Source organism: Chroicocephalus ridibundus, chromosome 9, assembly GCF_963924245.1.
Source record: "Chroicocephalus ridibundus chromosome 9, bChrRid1.1, whole genome shotgun sequence".
Taxonomy (NCBI): domain Eukaryota; kingdom Metazoa; phylum Chordata; class Aves; order Charadriiformes; family Laridae; genus Chroicocephalus; species Chroicocephalus ridibundus.
In genome coordinates, this window is record NC_086292.1 from 34,414,534 (window position 1) to 34,429,739 (window position 15,206).

Here is a 15,206-nt window from a genome sequence, read left to right on the forward strand (position 1 = left end):
TTCCAGGTTAGGTATGCTCTAAATTTTACTTAATATTTTTAGGGACATATGTTTTTTTCTGGCTTTCTAATTTCTAATGAAATTACCTGAAACCAGATGTACAAATAAGAACTCTGTTAACCTTAAACACTTTCCACCCAGAATCTGGAAGACAAGCTTATTCTTACTGATTTATGCACCATATCCTGTAACAGAGTGTAGCTAAGTACCCAGTTTCTCAGGGTCGATCTTGTATAGCAAATAAAATCCACCAATGCCTGAGCTACGTCTCTTTTTCTAGGATTTTCCCTTGGGGGAAATCCAAATCCCATGTACTGTAGATCTCCCTTAGTGAGATAACTGTTGTTCTGCTGGGTTGCTGTAAGCAACACATCTCATCAAAAGCAAGAAAAAGAGTGTAATTGCCAGGTGAATTGTTGGACAACAAGTTTACTAGCAGTATACACTTTGAATTTGTATGGAACCATATGCATTTTGAAATACACCTTGAAATTGGTTTTTTTGGCTTCATGGAAATGGAATATTTTAGGTGGGGCCTGGTGCTCAATGGATATGAGAGATCAGTGGCGCACAGTCAAGAGGGGAGCCCTTGAGAGAACTGGCCTGCTGACAGTTGTGCTAGAAAACCAGATAAAAGACTTCGAAGAAGAAAAGGCTACAGATTCACTTGCAGGCAGGGTAAATAGTTTAGGTAGATTTTTGTCCTTTGTTTTAAAGCTGTACTGTTCAGTTTCTTGTGTTTCTCTAATTTCAAAGAACTACCTATTTGACAGCAAATAGGGCTATTAATGGCTTCCAGTATTCTGTAGCTTTTAGTATTTTCTCTTTTTGTGACAGAGCAGATTGAAATGTTTGTAGTTATATCCATGTTTTGTTCAGCCATCACACTTGCTTGGATCAGAAGCCTCAGAAGTGCTAGTGCGGTTTGCATATACATTCCGTTTGCAAACGGCCTGTGTCTTCGAAGCATTCTTCTGTGAAGACTATTCATAGGTGTGAAGAATATGTGTTTCTGAGTCAAGATTTGTCTGTTGTTGCTTTCCTTCCCCAAGACTTGCTGGAGCAGCCTTTGCACTTGCTTTGTCTCCTGGGATTCCATGGTAATCTGGCAGATGGATTTATGTCTCTATTTGTGTTTCTGATAGCTGTTCTTCAGTGCTAGCATCTTCAAAAACATGTGTTTCTATAGCCTGAAAAGCATGAACCCGCTGGGGATTACATATGTATGAGATGAAATTCTCTCTGCACTGAAGCCAAACAGGCTTTCTTCCTTAGATGGCAAAATGGTTACGTAGAAGAAGTTTTCTGCAGTGCGTTGCCATCAGTTGCCAATGTCTTGAACATCTGAGATGGAAATGAAGATACAACAATTCTGGTCTTGGTATTGTGCAGTTTAAACGGAAAGGTCCTTACTGCCCCTTGTGAGGGGCTGCAGCAGGGCTCATGGGGCTGGAAATTAATTCAAGAAAGTTACTACTGTGCTTGCCCTTTTCCCCGCTGATATTTGCATTCTTTTTTTCCTCTTTTTTTTTGTTTGTTTTACTTTGTTTCAATAATCTGAAAATGTTAAAATACTCAAATTTTGCTCCTTTACTATGGAAAAAACCACCACTGCAGTTTATTCCTGTTATTGTCAAATAGAATTTATTTTATTAGTCTACTTAAAAGGCATTTACAAAACACCCAGCTCTCTAATTTACCAATTTATTTTTTTTTTGCCAAGCTTGTGCTGCTGCTTTGGCTTTGTGCTTATTATTTGATGCCTCCATCATGCTACAGAAAATGTTGCATCTCTTCAATTGTGGTTGAGATTGTTCATTTCCTTTTGTTCAGACGCTGACTTTTCAAGTCTTAACGTACTGTTTGCTTTGTTGCTTTTCCAGTCACAGTCCTGTTAATAACTGGAAGGCAGGCAAGGCTTCCTGAGACGAGCTGTGCAGTGAAACAAAGTACTTTCATTTCTGAGGGCGTGAAAAGTATCCTTCAACTACTAGACTATTATGTGCCTAATGCTGAGGAAATAGTAGTACTCATGTGGCTAAACTGGTCCTCTTGGTGATACTGAGAATGTTTGAATTTGCGTCCAAGACAGAAGTGTTTTCTGATAGGTGAACAAAAAGACAGCCTTCTGATGGTGTTATTTCATACCGTTGTCTCTTTATTTTCATATTCCTCAGTAAAATGTGTGCTATTTTCTGAAGTAACCAAGCATTTATCAATCAGCTGACCTCTGTCCAAAAGGGCTTGCTTTGTTTAACCAGCCTTTGAAGTTTTCTCTCTTCTTTATTATGGCTTTATTTGTCAGTGTAGCACATAGCAGGATCTTTACTCTCAGTTTCTGGATGGTTGAATTTCTGGATGGTGTGAAAGGAAAGCTTGATTTCTAATAATTTAAAGCAGACTGCTCAGTCCCTAGGCAGGTCGGAGAGAGACCATATTAGTCCATTCCCCTGTTGTAGAAAAGGAGTTAACTGGGTTATCTGGCCAGAAAGCTTGATCGCCGCTGATTTAAAGTGCTGTAATATTGTGTTCCCTATCTTAGGAACAACCTTTGAAGGAAGTAGTGGTCAGCAAAGAGAGAAAAATAACATGAGTGTGCCACGTCTAGCTTCATACTATATGGATTTCTTTAATATTTGATTCAAATACACAAAGAAATGCCAATGGCTAGAAGTATTTACCTACTACTTTCTCCTCTGAGACTATGCCATTAGAGTGTGCAAATAAGCAGAAAGACACTGGCACTCACAGTACAATAATAAGAGGGTGGGGTTTTTTTAACAGGTTGTAAGTGCAAATTGGAGATAAAAACCCAAACTACTAACTGATGTGCAGAGAATAATTTTTTCTGGATAATCTTGGTTATTTTTAATAGTGGTTTGAAAAAGGAAGGCTTTCAAATTTGTACATGTTTGCAAGAAGTAATCTGTTACGCAATAGCAATTGTACTAAACAGAAAAAGAGCAGCTGTTACTGGAAGTTACAGTTAATTGTTGTATTTTCCAGCACAAGGTTGTTTGGTGGGAACAGTGGGGAAAAAATGCAAGCAACTGCCAAAAAACAAGCGTGTGAGGTGAAACTTGAATTTGCTCTCATGAGAACTTTCTAAGATTCATAAGTAACTGAGAAAAGCATGCTGCATTTAAATCTCTGGAGATGTATTGTACTGTATAGAAACAGAGCACAGCGCACAGTGTTGGCAGGAGAAAGAAAGGAGAACAGAAAATCAGAGAGACTGAGGGGAAGGTAAGGGTCATTAGGATGGATAGAGGATAAAATGCCTGCTGCCACTTCAAATTGAGTTGTTGGTTTTATTTGTGTTGGTTTTTTTTTCTTTTTTTGTGGCTTCCTGAGTAAATTTGAAGCTTCTAATATTTCCCTCTTCCCCCTGCGCCTGCAGAACAGGTTTTCATGTGATTTTTAAATGGAACAAGCAAAGCATGTTCCTGTTACAAATCTGTAGAGTAGAAGATAGATAAATTAGCTTGGGGCACTTTGTAAGCGCTGCAGGCCAAATCTGATTGATATATGCATGCCTTAAAAGCAATCTCTGAAGAGGGACTTAAGCAAAATATCCCACCTAGGTTCTGGCTATCGTTAGACCTGTGGGAAAGCTGTGGCAGAAAGCATCCCCAGGCAGGAACAGGGGAAGGTCCAGAGACAAAGGGCCTGGCCCTCTCGTTGCACGGGTCCCTCCTGGCCCAGCAATGGCCATTACTCACCTGGGAGTATTTCGGTGCTTTGGCGCTACTTCTGACCCACAAAATCTGCCACAGCGGCTGCACTCTGGGAATACAGCTTGTTAGTCAATGTGTTCTTCCAGCACAAGGCTATAAAACATTGCAAGTCATAATAGGCGGCTATTTATTTCTTAATATGTCCTTAGGTGCCAGAGGGGGGATTTGTTTATAAAAATAAAAATAGTACTGGAATGCATTTATTAGGGATTGACTGTATTTATTTGGAACTACAGCACATTCATCCAGATCCATGGTTCAAAAGTACAAGAAAGTACAGTTTCCAGTATACTCTGAGCTCGATTCTCTGAGCACTTATCCTTGCCTGTATTGCCTCCCGTTGTGAATAATTCCACTGGCTTCTATGAAACAACATGCAGTAGCCAACCTTTAACCCAGTACTATTTGCAGGATCACTCTCCAAATTACTTAAGTACTAAGTTTAGCTCTAAAGAACAAACACATTGCCCAAAAAGAACAAACACAGCCCAAAAGTTGAGCAATGCTCTGAAAATGAATTTTTTTCAACATTAAAACGATCAAGCCTGATTACTATTAATTCATTAAGCAGAATGTCTTACAGCTGGAAAAACTGTTTCTTGTTGCCAACTGTATTATATGAATTCAATATGAGTGCAACCACTGAATATCAGTTGATATTAGAAAATTGCATAGTTCATGCAAAGTAAAAATAGTTTTTTTGTTTTGCGCAAAACAATCATGATGTCTGTGAAAGCTTATGGCATGAGATGATTATTATTGTTCCCTTTATATTATGGAGATACTGTTCATGGCTCTGTAGTTAAAGCTCAACTGAGTTTTGTCCCTAAAGCAGGAATTCAGTCTTATGCTTATAAATGTAAATTATGTCAAATCTGAGACAGGGCTATAACACCTTGTTCCTGACTGAAATTCTGGGGTTTATGAAGTCAGTACGAATTGTAGTATTAGTACCATGCATCTTCAAAGAATTTAAAAACCTACTAAATGACTAATTGAATTTTAAGAATGAGTTATTTAAGCAAACGTAGGGTTGACAACAACTTATTGAGAGCATATTTTAGATATTGCTGTGCTATCACTCTAATGTGTCACTGCTTATGATGTGAATGTTGATAACTTCAAACAAGTAAATATCACTTATACAGAAATTCAGTGCATAGGAATGTCATGAATAGGAGAAACAAATCATGTTGACTTACAGGCAAAACCTGTTTTCATCAGAAGGATTTTGAGAAAACATACAACTTCATGTACCCTGGCCAACGCACAGACACACAGCAAGTGTGAGCTGGTCACTCAGTAGGTTGTAGAAATAAACTTCTCGTTCCTGACCAGTATTCTTCTTTTCCCCATGTTTTCCATGGTGTATTAAAGGACACAATATCGTGAGGTATATGAAGCCTACAGACTATACAAAGTTCTAGCACAATAAGTGATAATTTGCCTCTACCACTTTGAACAAAATCAGTTACTTCTCTTAATTGGCTGTCTGTTTTTATTTTCTGCACAGACATTTCATGTTAGATGTTGGCGTCAGTGGAAGAGTATATGCCTTTCAGACCTGAGGGCAGCCCTCTGGCTGTTCCTACCTATGTAATCCCTCTGCTGACAGAGATGGCTGGCGGCCACCTAGGAGTGCTCCTGCCAGGTATCACCAAGGGGTGCGAGACAGCTCTCATTGCAAGGGGGAGCAAAGGAAGGCTCAGTCTGCAATTGCTTTTACACACCATCTTGGTTTATGTAGTGGGATTTATCAATTTGCAGGACAGATGAACTAGCTTGTCTGTGCTGCCAATATAAGATCTGCAGTTAGGAATCATTTCCACTTTGTACTCTTGATTCTCCTGTATTTGCCTCTGCTTGGGTTGAGGACTGATTCTGTAAACCCTCTTTCTTGTTATTGAGGCCCTCCAGATAATGATACTATGCAGTCAAATGTGAATGGGTTATAGCTATATCTGTTTTTAACCCACCGCAGAGAAACACTGAATCAAATGAGCATTTTGCACAGGGCTGATATGGTTGCTGGTCAGCCTAAGTTCATTACAGTTCTGTAAGTTTTATTCAAAAATATAATTAAAATTGGAACTATACTGCCCCAAGTGTACCACATCATCTGACTTACAGCTGCAGCAAGCAAAGTTTTGCTTGACCTGATAGTTCTATGCCTTTGCTGCCAAGAATTGAGCGCAGCATACCAGGGAGCATGATAAAGACACATGGTGACACAGGCCTGATCTGCCCGAATGCTGAGGCAGATTCTCACCACAGTATGTTCCAAAACACTTGTGTGGATACCTCACCAAAATGTGTGGTTACTGGCATCACAAAGGGTTCCTCCCTTCAGGACCAATACCAGAAAAAATTGTGGAATGCTAGGGAGCAGAATTGTAGGAGTACAAAGGGAAGAATGCGCTAAAATGAGTGCATTGAACTTGGTACCCTGAAGTTTTGCCGTGAAAATAGCTCAGGAGCGTCACTGAATAGGATGTCTATTTATTCATGATCACCACCACCAATCATATATATATATATATGTATACATATTACAAATGAACTTTGATTTAATTGGCTAGATTCAATTCACAATGACTAAGCAGAAATAACTTAATTATTCAAGGCTGGATATTTAGGGAGTGGTGTATGTCCAACCACTTCTCTTTAGCAAGAGAGAACCCATGCTTCAGAACTCCGATGAGGAGCTGGCCTTCCCTGGGGAATTTAGAACTAGGACTAGGTCTGACACCAGTTTCTAATTTTAATTACTGCTACAAAAATAAAAATTACTCCCATAAAGCTGATGAAATCCCCCCCATGTGGATCATCAGCAGAAGGCCTCTTTAAAGCTTATACAGGCATAGGCCTTGTGCTGACCTCTGCACAGCATTAGCCTCTGTTGCTGGCCCATCTCCACAGGGATTCATTTTATCCAGAAAGCACAGCGGAAGAGGTTCATACTGATATTCTAGGTTAGGATTTTAATATTGGGTAGTATAAAGGTCAAGTAAATAGTTTAAAAATAACTGGACATTATTGTTATGAAGAACCTGTGCAGAAGTACAGCTTTGTCTTTTTGGTGTTGATCTTATAACACACATTTTTTAGCTTTTGTGATCGCATTCCAAGTTACTAAACCTCATCACTGATAAGTTGATTCCTTGCTGTTCAATTAGTGACTTCATAAAAGTTTAGCAAGTTATTTAGAACCACTTCAGTTGACATTTAGGCAATTCAGGTATTGTTTTGAATTTTCAGGCAGCCATTCTTAAGTAATGGCTCTAAGACGTGAGCAGTGCTCTTGCACGTTAATTCATCACTGAACAAATTAACTACCTGTGCATCCCATTTTGTAAAAATATCTCATCTATTTTCCGTTAATTAGGCAACATGATTAAGATCATATGTGTTGAATTAGCAGGTCAGTGCATCATCTCACTACAATTTAATGTAGGAGATGACTTGCTCTGAAAGCCATACGAAAAGAACAACAATTTACTGCTCCTATCCCCAAATTCCCAGTTTTTAATGTGATCAGCCTGAAGTTTCATGGAAAGAGGTCAGTTTTGACCTTGTCTTTTATATAGATTTTCTGCTTTGAAATGTGAATTTCTACTTGAGGCATACAGGTTTTATAAAATGGTCCAAGCAATCATTTGCATAAAAACTACACAACAAAATGAGAGAGAAAATTCTTCACTTCTTACTCCACATTGGTCAGTTCGTATTTGTCATACACATCATTTTCTTCTCCTGGTTGAGCGTCTGAGTGATGAATTTCAATAAAAACAATATAGGTCATTGCTCCAAGTACACCTCCCAGCATAGGTGCAACTATAGGGACCCACCACCAATTATTTCCAGCCCTGTAAGAAAAAAAAAATAATAGTGAACAAGAGTTATCGTTGTTACTCTAGTGAAGAGTATTTGGCAGTGAACAGATACAGTGCTGTGACACTCACTATGCTGTAGACCTTTCTATTTTGTCTCCTGTTTCTGTAAATGGATGACACCCCTGTCTGTCCTGCCCATGTTGCGACTGAAAAGCTGAGTAACAGCCACCAGGTATGTTGGCCTAGTGCTGTACTCACGCCTTAGCAAATAAGGCCTCTCTACTGCATGTCTGGTTTGGGGGCAGGGGATAACTTCTCCCTTGTGGAAAATGGGCTTCATTGATTTACAATGAAATGAACTGGGACATATTTATTGCACAGCAATCTTGACTGGTGCTGTTGCCAGATGCTCATGAATAGGTTTTTCAGGAGTGATTAATGCAGATGCATATTGCAAAAATGGGTTATCTCATCTGCATGGAGATTTGCAGGTTGAGGCCTGCAATAGTATACACAGTGTTCCTCTTGACAAGTATAATAGATTATACTTGATTTTGAGTATATTTGCCTTAAGGAATGTAATGAACACTGTAAAAAAAAAAAAAAACCAAACAAACAACCACCAACAAACTGTAAAGTGGATTATACTTGACTAGACTGGTCAAGATTCAAATTTCAGGATATAGTGTCTTTGTGTTTAAAATCTGGCGTCTTTCAGTAAGAGGTAAATAAGTGTTTAGAGGTTTTATACACCTAAAACTTAATCTTTCTTAAAACTGCTGTGTTTAGTAAGAAAGTCCAGCATATTGGTTTACATTCACTTTACACAATTACTAGGATTTAATTTTAAATGTGTAGATTTATGAACAATTTTAAAGAAACAAGTCCATTATTAAAAGGTACAAAACAATAAATAACAAGCTTGTAATGCAGGATGTAGAATTGCTTTCCCTTTCCTGGAGGTCCACATTCAGGCAATCAATTGCTGAGTACTGGTTTCAAAGCACAGGCTTTCATGTACTACTGGTGCATGAAGGTGTTTTGATTCAATAACATGCTGTATTAATTGAAAAAGCGAGTCTGCAGTGAAAACCCAGTCACCTCAATTTCATGCATATTGAAAATGGAGAAGTAACATTTTTTTCTCCCTCCCAGAATTACAAAGGGACAAATTCATCTGTGAGAAGAACTTTACAGGAAGCTCCCAGGGGAATTTTTAAACTGTGAGGATAATTTTTGGGTACTCAGTTGTACAAATTTATGCAGAAGTGAACTTGTGGTTAAGTCACACCACAAGAATAGAACAAGGCTAATCTCATGGTTTCCTATTGAAGATAATATTATTCCTTGTTCAGAATACCTTGGTTGTGTAAGTTTTGCCTTTGGAATTATTTAGATTTTGCTCTGAGGATATAAAATAACTCCTGATATTGTTCTACTGAGCTTGTAGATCTGTTTGTTGTTGAATTATGAAAGTCTTTTGAGCCCCTGAATTTCTGGAACAAGCGTGGACAAAGGTTTTATTGAATTAATCAGCAACAAAAAAAATCTATATCAAGTACTTGCACGTTCTCCTCTGTCTGAGTGCCTGTGTGTGTACGTGGGCATGCAGTGAAGGTGTTTCTTGGCAGGTTTCTCTCTTGGCTTGTTCCGCAAACTGACATGTGCCTCGTTGGCTCCTGCATGACCTTCTCCAAACTATGGCCTGTATTTGCAACAGCTGCTGTCAGCCGTGCTTCAGACAACCTCTGCTAAAATGATGGGTGTAGAGTCTTTATAGAGGGTGATGCCAAAGCTGAAATGAGATCAGGACACAGCTGAGTTACGAGTTTCCATGACACCCAATTGTCCTTCATTGACACAGGAGCAAGAACTCTTTGTGACAAGCATAGATAGCTTCACTGAAGTAACATTAGTTCCCTTATATGTTAGCTTACAGCTTTGCTGCCGAGTTAGCAGGAAAACATCCAGCTATGCCTTTGCCATCATCCTGTGGTTTTACTGCTGGGCAGAGCAGGAGGGACGGGCACAGGCCCGGCAAGCAGCACTTTGGTTAACTGCAAAAATTTCCAGGAAACTACAGCATATAAACCACATGGACTAGGAACTTTGGCCCGTTTTAGACTTGCAAATACTTTTCTTGCCTAGCCACCAGCTGGAGGACAGTGCGATAACACTCTGTGCCATAAGAAATGCCAGGATAATTCAGGCTTTCAGCAGCACGGAAGGTGTTTGGCTACTGACCTATGCCCCGGCAAGAAAGCAGAACATTTCAGAGGTCACTTTCCCATCCAGATCGCTGTGCAGCCAAGAGGTGCGTCTCCCGACCCTTCCAAAAACGCCGTTTGGTGTAGTCCGGGCGACTTGTCCCCGGTGCCGCCGGCGGGGCGGGCGGCCACGAGGTGTCAGCGTTACCGCGCCGGCGGCTCTGCCCGCCCGGCCCCGCCGAGCGCTCTCGGCGCCGCAGCCGCCCCCAGCCGCCGCAAAAGGGCCCGCAGTAAACCAATATTCTACAGCTAGCTTCAAACGCTGCTGTGAAACACTGTTCTGTAGAGCTGTTTCTCCCTTCTTCATTGCCATTTCATGCTCTGTTGTGCTTGTCAAAAGCCAGAGTCTGGTATTTGTACTCGAAGCTCTGGATGTTTTCTCACTGCAGTCAAAGCTTTGCTACCCAAAGCTTTTCTTAAGCTTATTAGAATATTAAGCATGTGCTTAAGAAAGACTCCTGGCTATCTCCATGGTCTTGGGGCAAATCATCAGAAACATTGCAGTCCCTAAAGTCAGCAGTTGTCTCTAATCATAGAATAGTTTCTGTTGGAAGAGACCTTAAAGATCATCTAGTTCCAACCCCCCTGTCGTGGGCAGGGACACCCCCCACCAGACCAGGCTGCTCAAAGCCCCATCCAACCTGGCCTTGAACACCTCCAGGGACGGAGCGTCCATGGCTTTTCTGGGCAACACGTTCCAGTGTCTGACCACCCTCACAGGAAAGAATTTCTTCCTAATATCTCAGTCTCTTCTCTTTCAGTTTAAAACCATTTCCCCTCATCCTACCACTACAGTCCCTCATAATGATGGGGACAGTTGCCACCTGTGACACCTATTCCCAACAGGTTGAGGAGCAGTTTGCAGGAAGAGGCCACAGTGCTGACTACGTCTGTCCTGTGCAAAATGGTGCTCTCTAGAGGGTGCTGGGCAGACACCCCCTTTCCAGCTGCAATGGGTCATAACAGCTTCTAATGGGAGCCTTTAACCAAAACAAATCCCATTGCACTAGCTCGGGAAACCACACCATGCTGAGAACATGATAAAACCAGAATTTACTGGACCTGCAAGCACAAAGAAGGGTAGAGGGAATTTTCGCCCTGTGAACCGATTATCTCAACGTTTAAAGCATTTCTTTGGGATCAGGGTATAGAGAAGGATGAGACTCTCTATGTGATCTCTTCTGAAGTGAGGCTTTCCCGGCGGTCCCTGCCTGCTCTCTAGGCAGCACCCAAACACTCACTGATCTGGACAGAGAGACTGTCACCTTGTGAGATGCTTCCATCCTCATTCCAATGTGTGCGCAGTGTCTCTTCAGTGTTTCCTATTGCTTGGTTTGTGCAGCACTCCCCTTGTGTCACTGGAGGTTTTGTGCTCAGGTCCCAGTTCCTGGGCATGCCTTTTAATAGAGAGCTTAAGCATCTGCCTCAAGGCTGTGAATTCCAGTTAAGCTGAGACATCCAAGGTTTAGCTGTCAACTGTTGCTACATTACTTAAGTCTCTCACGCACGTGAAAAGCCAGCAGACCATCAGGCGCTTCAGGATCCGATTTCTCCCATGGCCTGTAACTGACCCAAAGCTTCCAGCTACCTAACAAAGCTCAAGTTCTTCCCAAGTCCCACCTGGATCTGGGCTGTAAATAGATGAGAATATATTCCTGTTGTATCATTCCCTTAAACTTGGTTACAGCTGTAGCCTTATAACTGAAGGCAGGGAAGAAGACTTTTTCCTCAATTTATACATCCCTGAAACTGCTGGAAGTTTATTCTGGCAATGATGGGAGATCCAATATCTCATTTTTTATGTTCCCATTTTAAATTTCTTAGTATGGTCTTTACAGTGGGAATGTATTTCCTCTCTGTATATAAATCGTAGAAGTAAATTAGGGAAGAACCCGTGTTGGTACAGATGTAGAGTTTTCTTGTAATTTCGTAAATGTAAATGAGTAAGACCTTACTTTTGGAGATGAGGGGAGTTCACAGGTATTCTGTGACTAGACCACAGTACAATCAGGCTTCCAAAGTTTTTCAGCAATGTAATAGCCAACTTCATAATATATTACAGATTATAGCACATGACACTATGATTAACATCATAGTCGACAAATACTAGTTGTCAACAATTATTAGGAAAATAACTAAATAGGTATGAGAGAGGAGAATCGTAGGTCTGGGATGTTGCTCTGTGTGCTGCTGTTTTTAAAAAAAAAAATAAATATATGTCTAATGGTACCATGGTAAGAGCTGCTGGGGAGGAAAAGTTTGGAGGTAACTGGACTAGACAGCTGACCTCCCACCAGCGGCTCACTGGAGCTGGGTTACATCTGAGCTTTGGACCTGCCTACGGTGTGACTGTGAGCCTGTTTCTTCTATGCCGTGCCTAACTTTTTTTGTACAAGAAAAGCTTTGCTACTGCTCTCCTCTACTAAGGCACATGATTTGTGTAGATGGAAGTCATACTAAATAAATATAGATTATTTGTACTTGCTGAAGCAGCTAAAATGAAATATCTATTAACCAGAGCTCTCTAGTGGTCTACAGTACTTCTGGGGATTCCTACTTGTAAATAACTGGAAAAACAAACTATACAAAAATAAACTAAAAGATCTGCCTCCCGATGACAGATTACTCTTACTTGGATATCCCAGAGTGCCTCTTACACTGGATATGTGTAAACTGTGGATTTGATGTGCAACTAATTAGCTGTGCATTTGGCCAGCCGAGAGCGTATGTGTGTGCACGCGCATGCCCAGGGATTTGAGAGTGTGCTCTGAAATGTGGGAAAAATGAAGGGAGCTTGCTTTCATTCACTCCTTCGCTCCCAGGCAGGAAGTCAGGCTTTTAGATTGTTGTATATTTCTGCAATAACTCAGTAGTAATAATAGGCTAAATCAATCTGATATGTCTGTGTTTTTTACAGCACCCAATAAATATTCCCACCTAACTCTCTCACGATTTCATTTTTTTTTCTGAAAGCTACAGGACAAGAGAAGAAAGCATTCCTATATTTTCAGTGACCTCTAAGAATCTCTAATATCTTGGGAAGGGTCTGCTTGAAACAGTGATTGATATTAGAGATAATGCATGTTTGATTTGCCCTGGGAGCAGGAAATCCTTTTTAAAGCCCAGTTCCTAGAGGATGTCTGGCTTAAAGTGCACGAATAGCTGCTTCTGGTATGCAAAGAATTACCTATATGTATATAAAGTATGACTTGGTACCATGTTGAATCAGGATCTTACTTTCCTAGGAAGAAATTTTAGCCAAGAGCATTTTACTTCATATCCAGGCATACTTACGTGAATACTTCCATCCCCCATCCTGCAATGGCTGTGAAGAGCCTTGGACCTAGATCCCTGGCCGGGTTCATGGCACAGCCACTGTTCATTCCCAAGGAGCAAGTAAGAACAATTATAAGAAGTCCTATTGCGATTGGCTCCAGGCCCTTTGGTACACTGTTATTTCTGGTGTCAAAAATTGCAAATACAGCCAGAAGAAGAACAGCTGTTGACATCACCTGGCCAATGCAAAGAAAAGAATATTGAATAAGTATGTGCAGATTCCTTCCACTAATGAAAAGAGGGGCCATGGCAGCTCTGTGGATTGTGGTGGCTTAGAGCTGGTATTTAGATTTATCCTGCTACAGAGTAGCAAAATTTGGAACCCAGTGCCTCTCTACTTCACAGTGCTGAGAAGTTTTGATACTTGTGCTGTAAGAAAAAGACAAGAAATGTGTTGAGGACATTGCTGCAAATCTGCAACAACCTGGTGTGGAAAGAATAGAGGAGTTAAAAGGCATCTCCTGTGTGAGGTCTGATGCTTTGTTCCCACATTTTTTCCTAGCAATTTAACGGTTCCGCTTGCTTGATTTTTGGTAGTTCTGCTATGCCAATACAATCAGTTACATTGTTATAAAAGTGGTTTATGTGACTGTAGCTTATGCTGATAAATTAGACTAAAAATGCGTCTCTTCATCCAGGTACTGCATAATGTGAGAAAAAAAAAAAAGTGAAGTCTACAAAGTGAAAACTGAGCAGCTAAAAAATTACCTAAAGTAAGATTGCACGTGTAACTGTAATGTGAACTCTATTGCATATGCTAATTGAGATGATGAAGGAAATTTTCGTGGAATTACTTTGATGGAAGTGCTGCTCTGCTTAAATCAAAGGCTTTGTAAATGTTGATTTTGATAATAATTAACTTAGAGGGAAGAACAGACAAAAGTTTCAGTGATGTCAAAACATTCAATTTCTATACTGATCTAAAGAAGTTTAAGTTTGGGGCTTTGAAAAATTATTTTTATTTCTTCTGGTTTTAATTTTGTTTTAAAATACCTGTGGGCAAAAAGATCTTATGGAAAAGTCTGTTGACTGATCCAAAGAATTGTCTACCTTACAAAATTTCAAAACAATATTTGGATTTTTTTGAAGCCAGATTTCACAATCTTCAAGTCCTTTACGTAAGGAATTCTTGCGCTCCAGCAATCTCTAGTTTTTCATAGCTTGCTTACGCAGTATATTTATTTACTGTATGCCTGAACAAGACAGGTAAATTGATTAGAAGTAGATAGAAGATATGAAACTTCATTTTTCAGTGTTGGATAAGTGGGATAAGAAGATACAGATTGTAAACAAAGTTGAGTTTTTTCAGATTCAGTCATTTGAAAAATAAAGAATATTACAAATGTATTCCCAAAGCGAATGTTAGAGAGGAGGCTTATGGTAGCAGAATACTTGGTTGTTCAAGGTGTGTTAATCTGGTGCTTAAGCCTTATTTAAGGAATAATAGGTCCACAAAATGGGCTGGATTTTGATGTAGATGGACATAGCTCTGCTAAAATTTATGGAGAAACACTGATTTATGCTGGGAAAAACCTCTTACATATATTGCATTAAAGACATGTAGAGTGCAACAATTAATATGATGTACGTGGAAAGAACAACTTGAAATTATTTTTCTTGTAAAATATGACTAAAATGTTACCCCCACAAACAGCATTGCATTCTCATTGCTGTTGTAGGTAGGGATGTATGACCAAAATGGTGAGGTTATCGTAACCATTAAAGATGTCTATATTTTTTTACTGCTTGGTTTTACAGTTTTCAGTGTGTTTAATTTGTAGAATCAAGACAGCAAGTGCACCTACCTGATCTGCAAATCCATTTATGAGGGACAGATACGGAGCTGGATATGTTGCAAAGATATGCGCTGTTGCGTTAGGTCCTGTGACTTCAAGTGTTCCATTGCTATACTCCATAAGGGCATCTGTAGAAAACAGACATTACCTGGTTGCACTTCTCCATAAAGACTAGGTTTTCTAGGACTAGAATACACGTGATAGGTCTGAGGACTTCACATTCTCAACTGAAATGGA

The 15,206-nt window shown here is 40.0% G+C and overlaps 1 protein-coding gene across 2 annotated transcripts in view; it reads right to left on the reverse strand.

The window, feature by feature from the left end:
• Positions 1-3,000: 3,000 nt before the first annotated feature.
• AQP9 (aquaporin 9) overlaps positions 3,001-15,206 on the reverse strand; it is a 30,889-nt gene continuing 18,683 nt past the window's right edge. The window contains exons 4-6 of one of the 2 annotated variants that reach the window (XM_063346852.1): positions 14,979-15,097; positions 13,132-13,349; positions 3,001-7,603 (exon numbers count right to left, since the gene is read on the reverse strand). In XM_063346852.1, coding sequence (XP_063202922.1) covers positions 7,441-7,603; positions 13,132-13,349; positions 14,979-15,097 — 500 coding nt within the window. In that variant the 3' untranslated portion in view covers positions 3,001-7,440. The remainder of the gene's footprint in view (positions 7,604-13,131; positions 13,350-14,978; positions 15,098-15,206) is intronic. The other variant, XM_063346851.1, reaches the window with a different exon arrangement.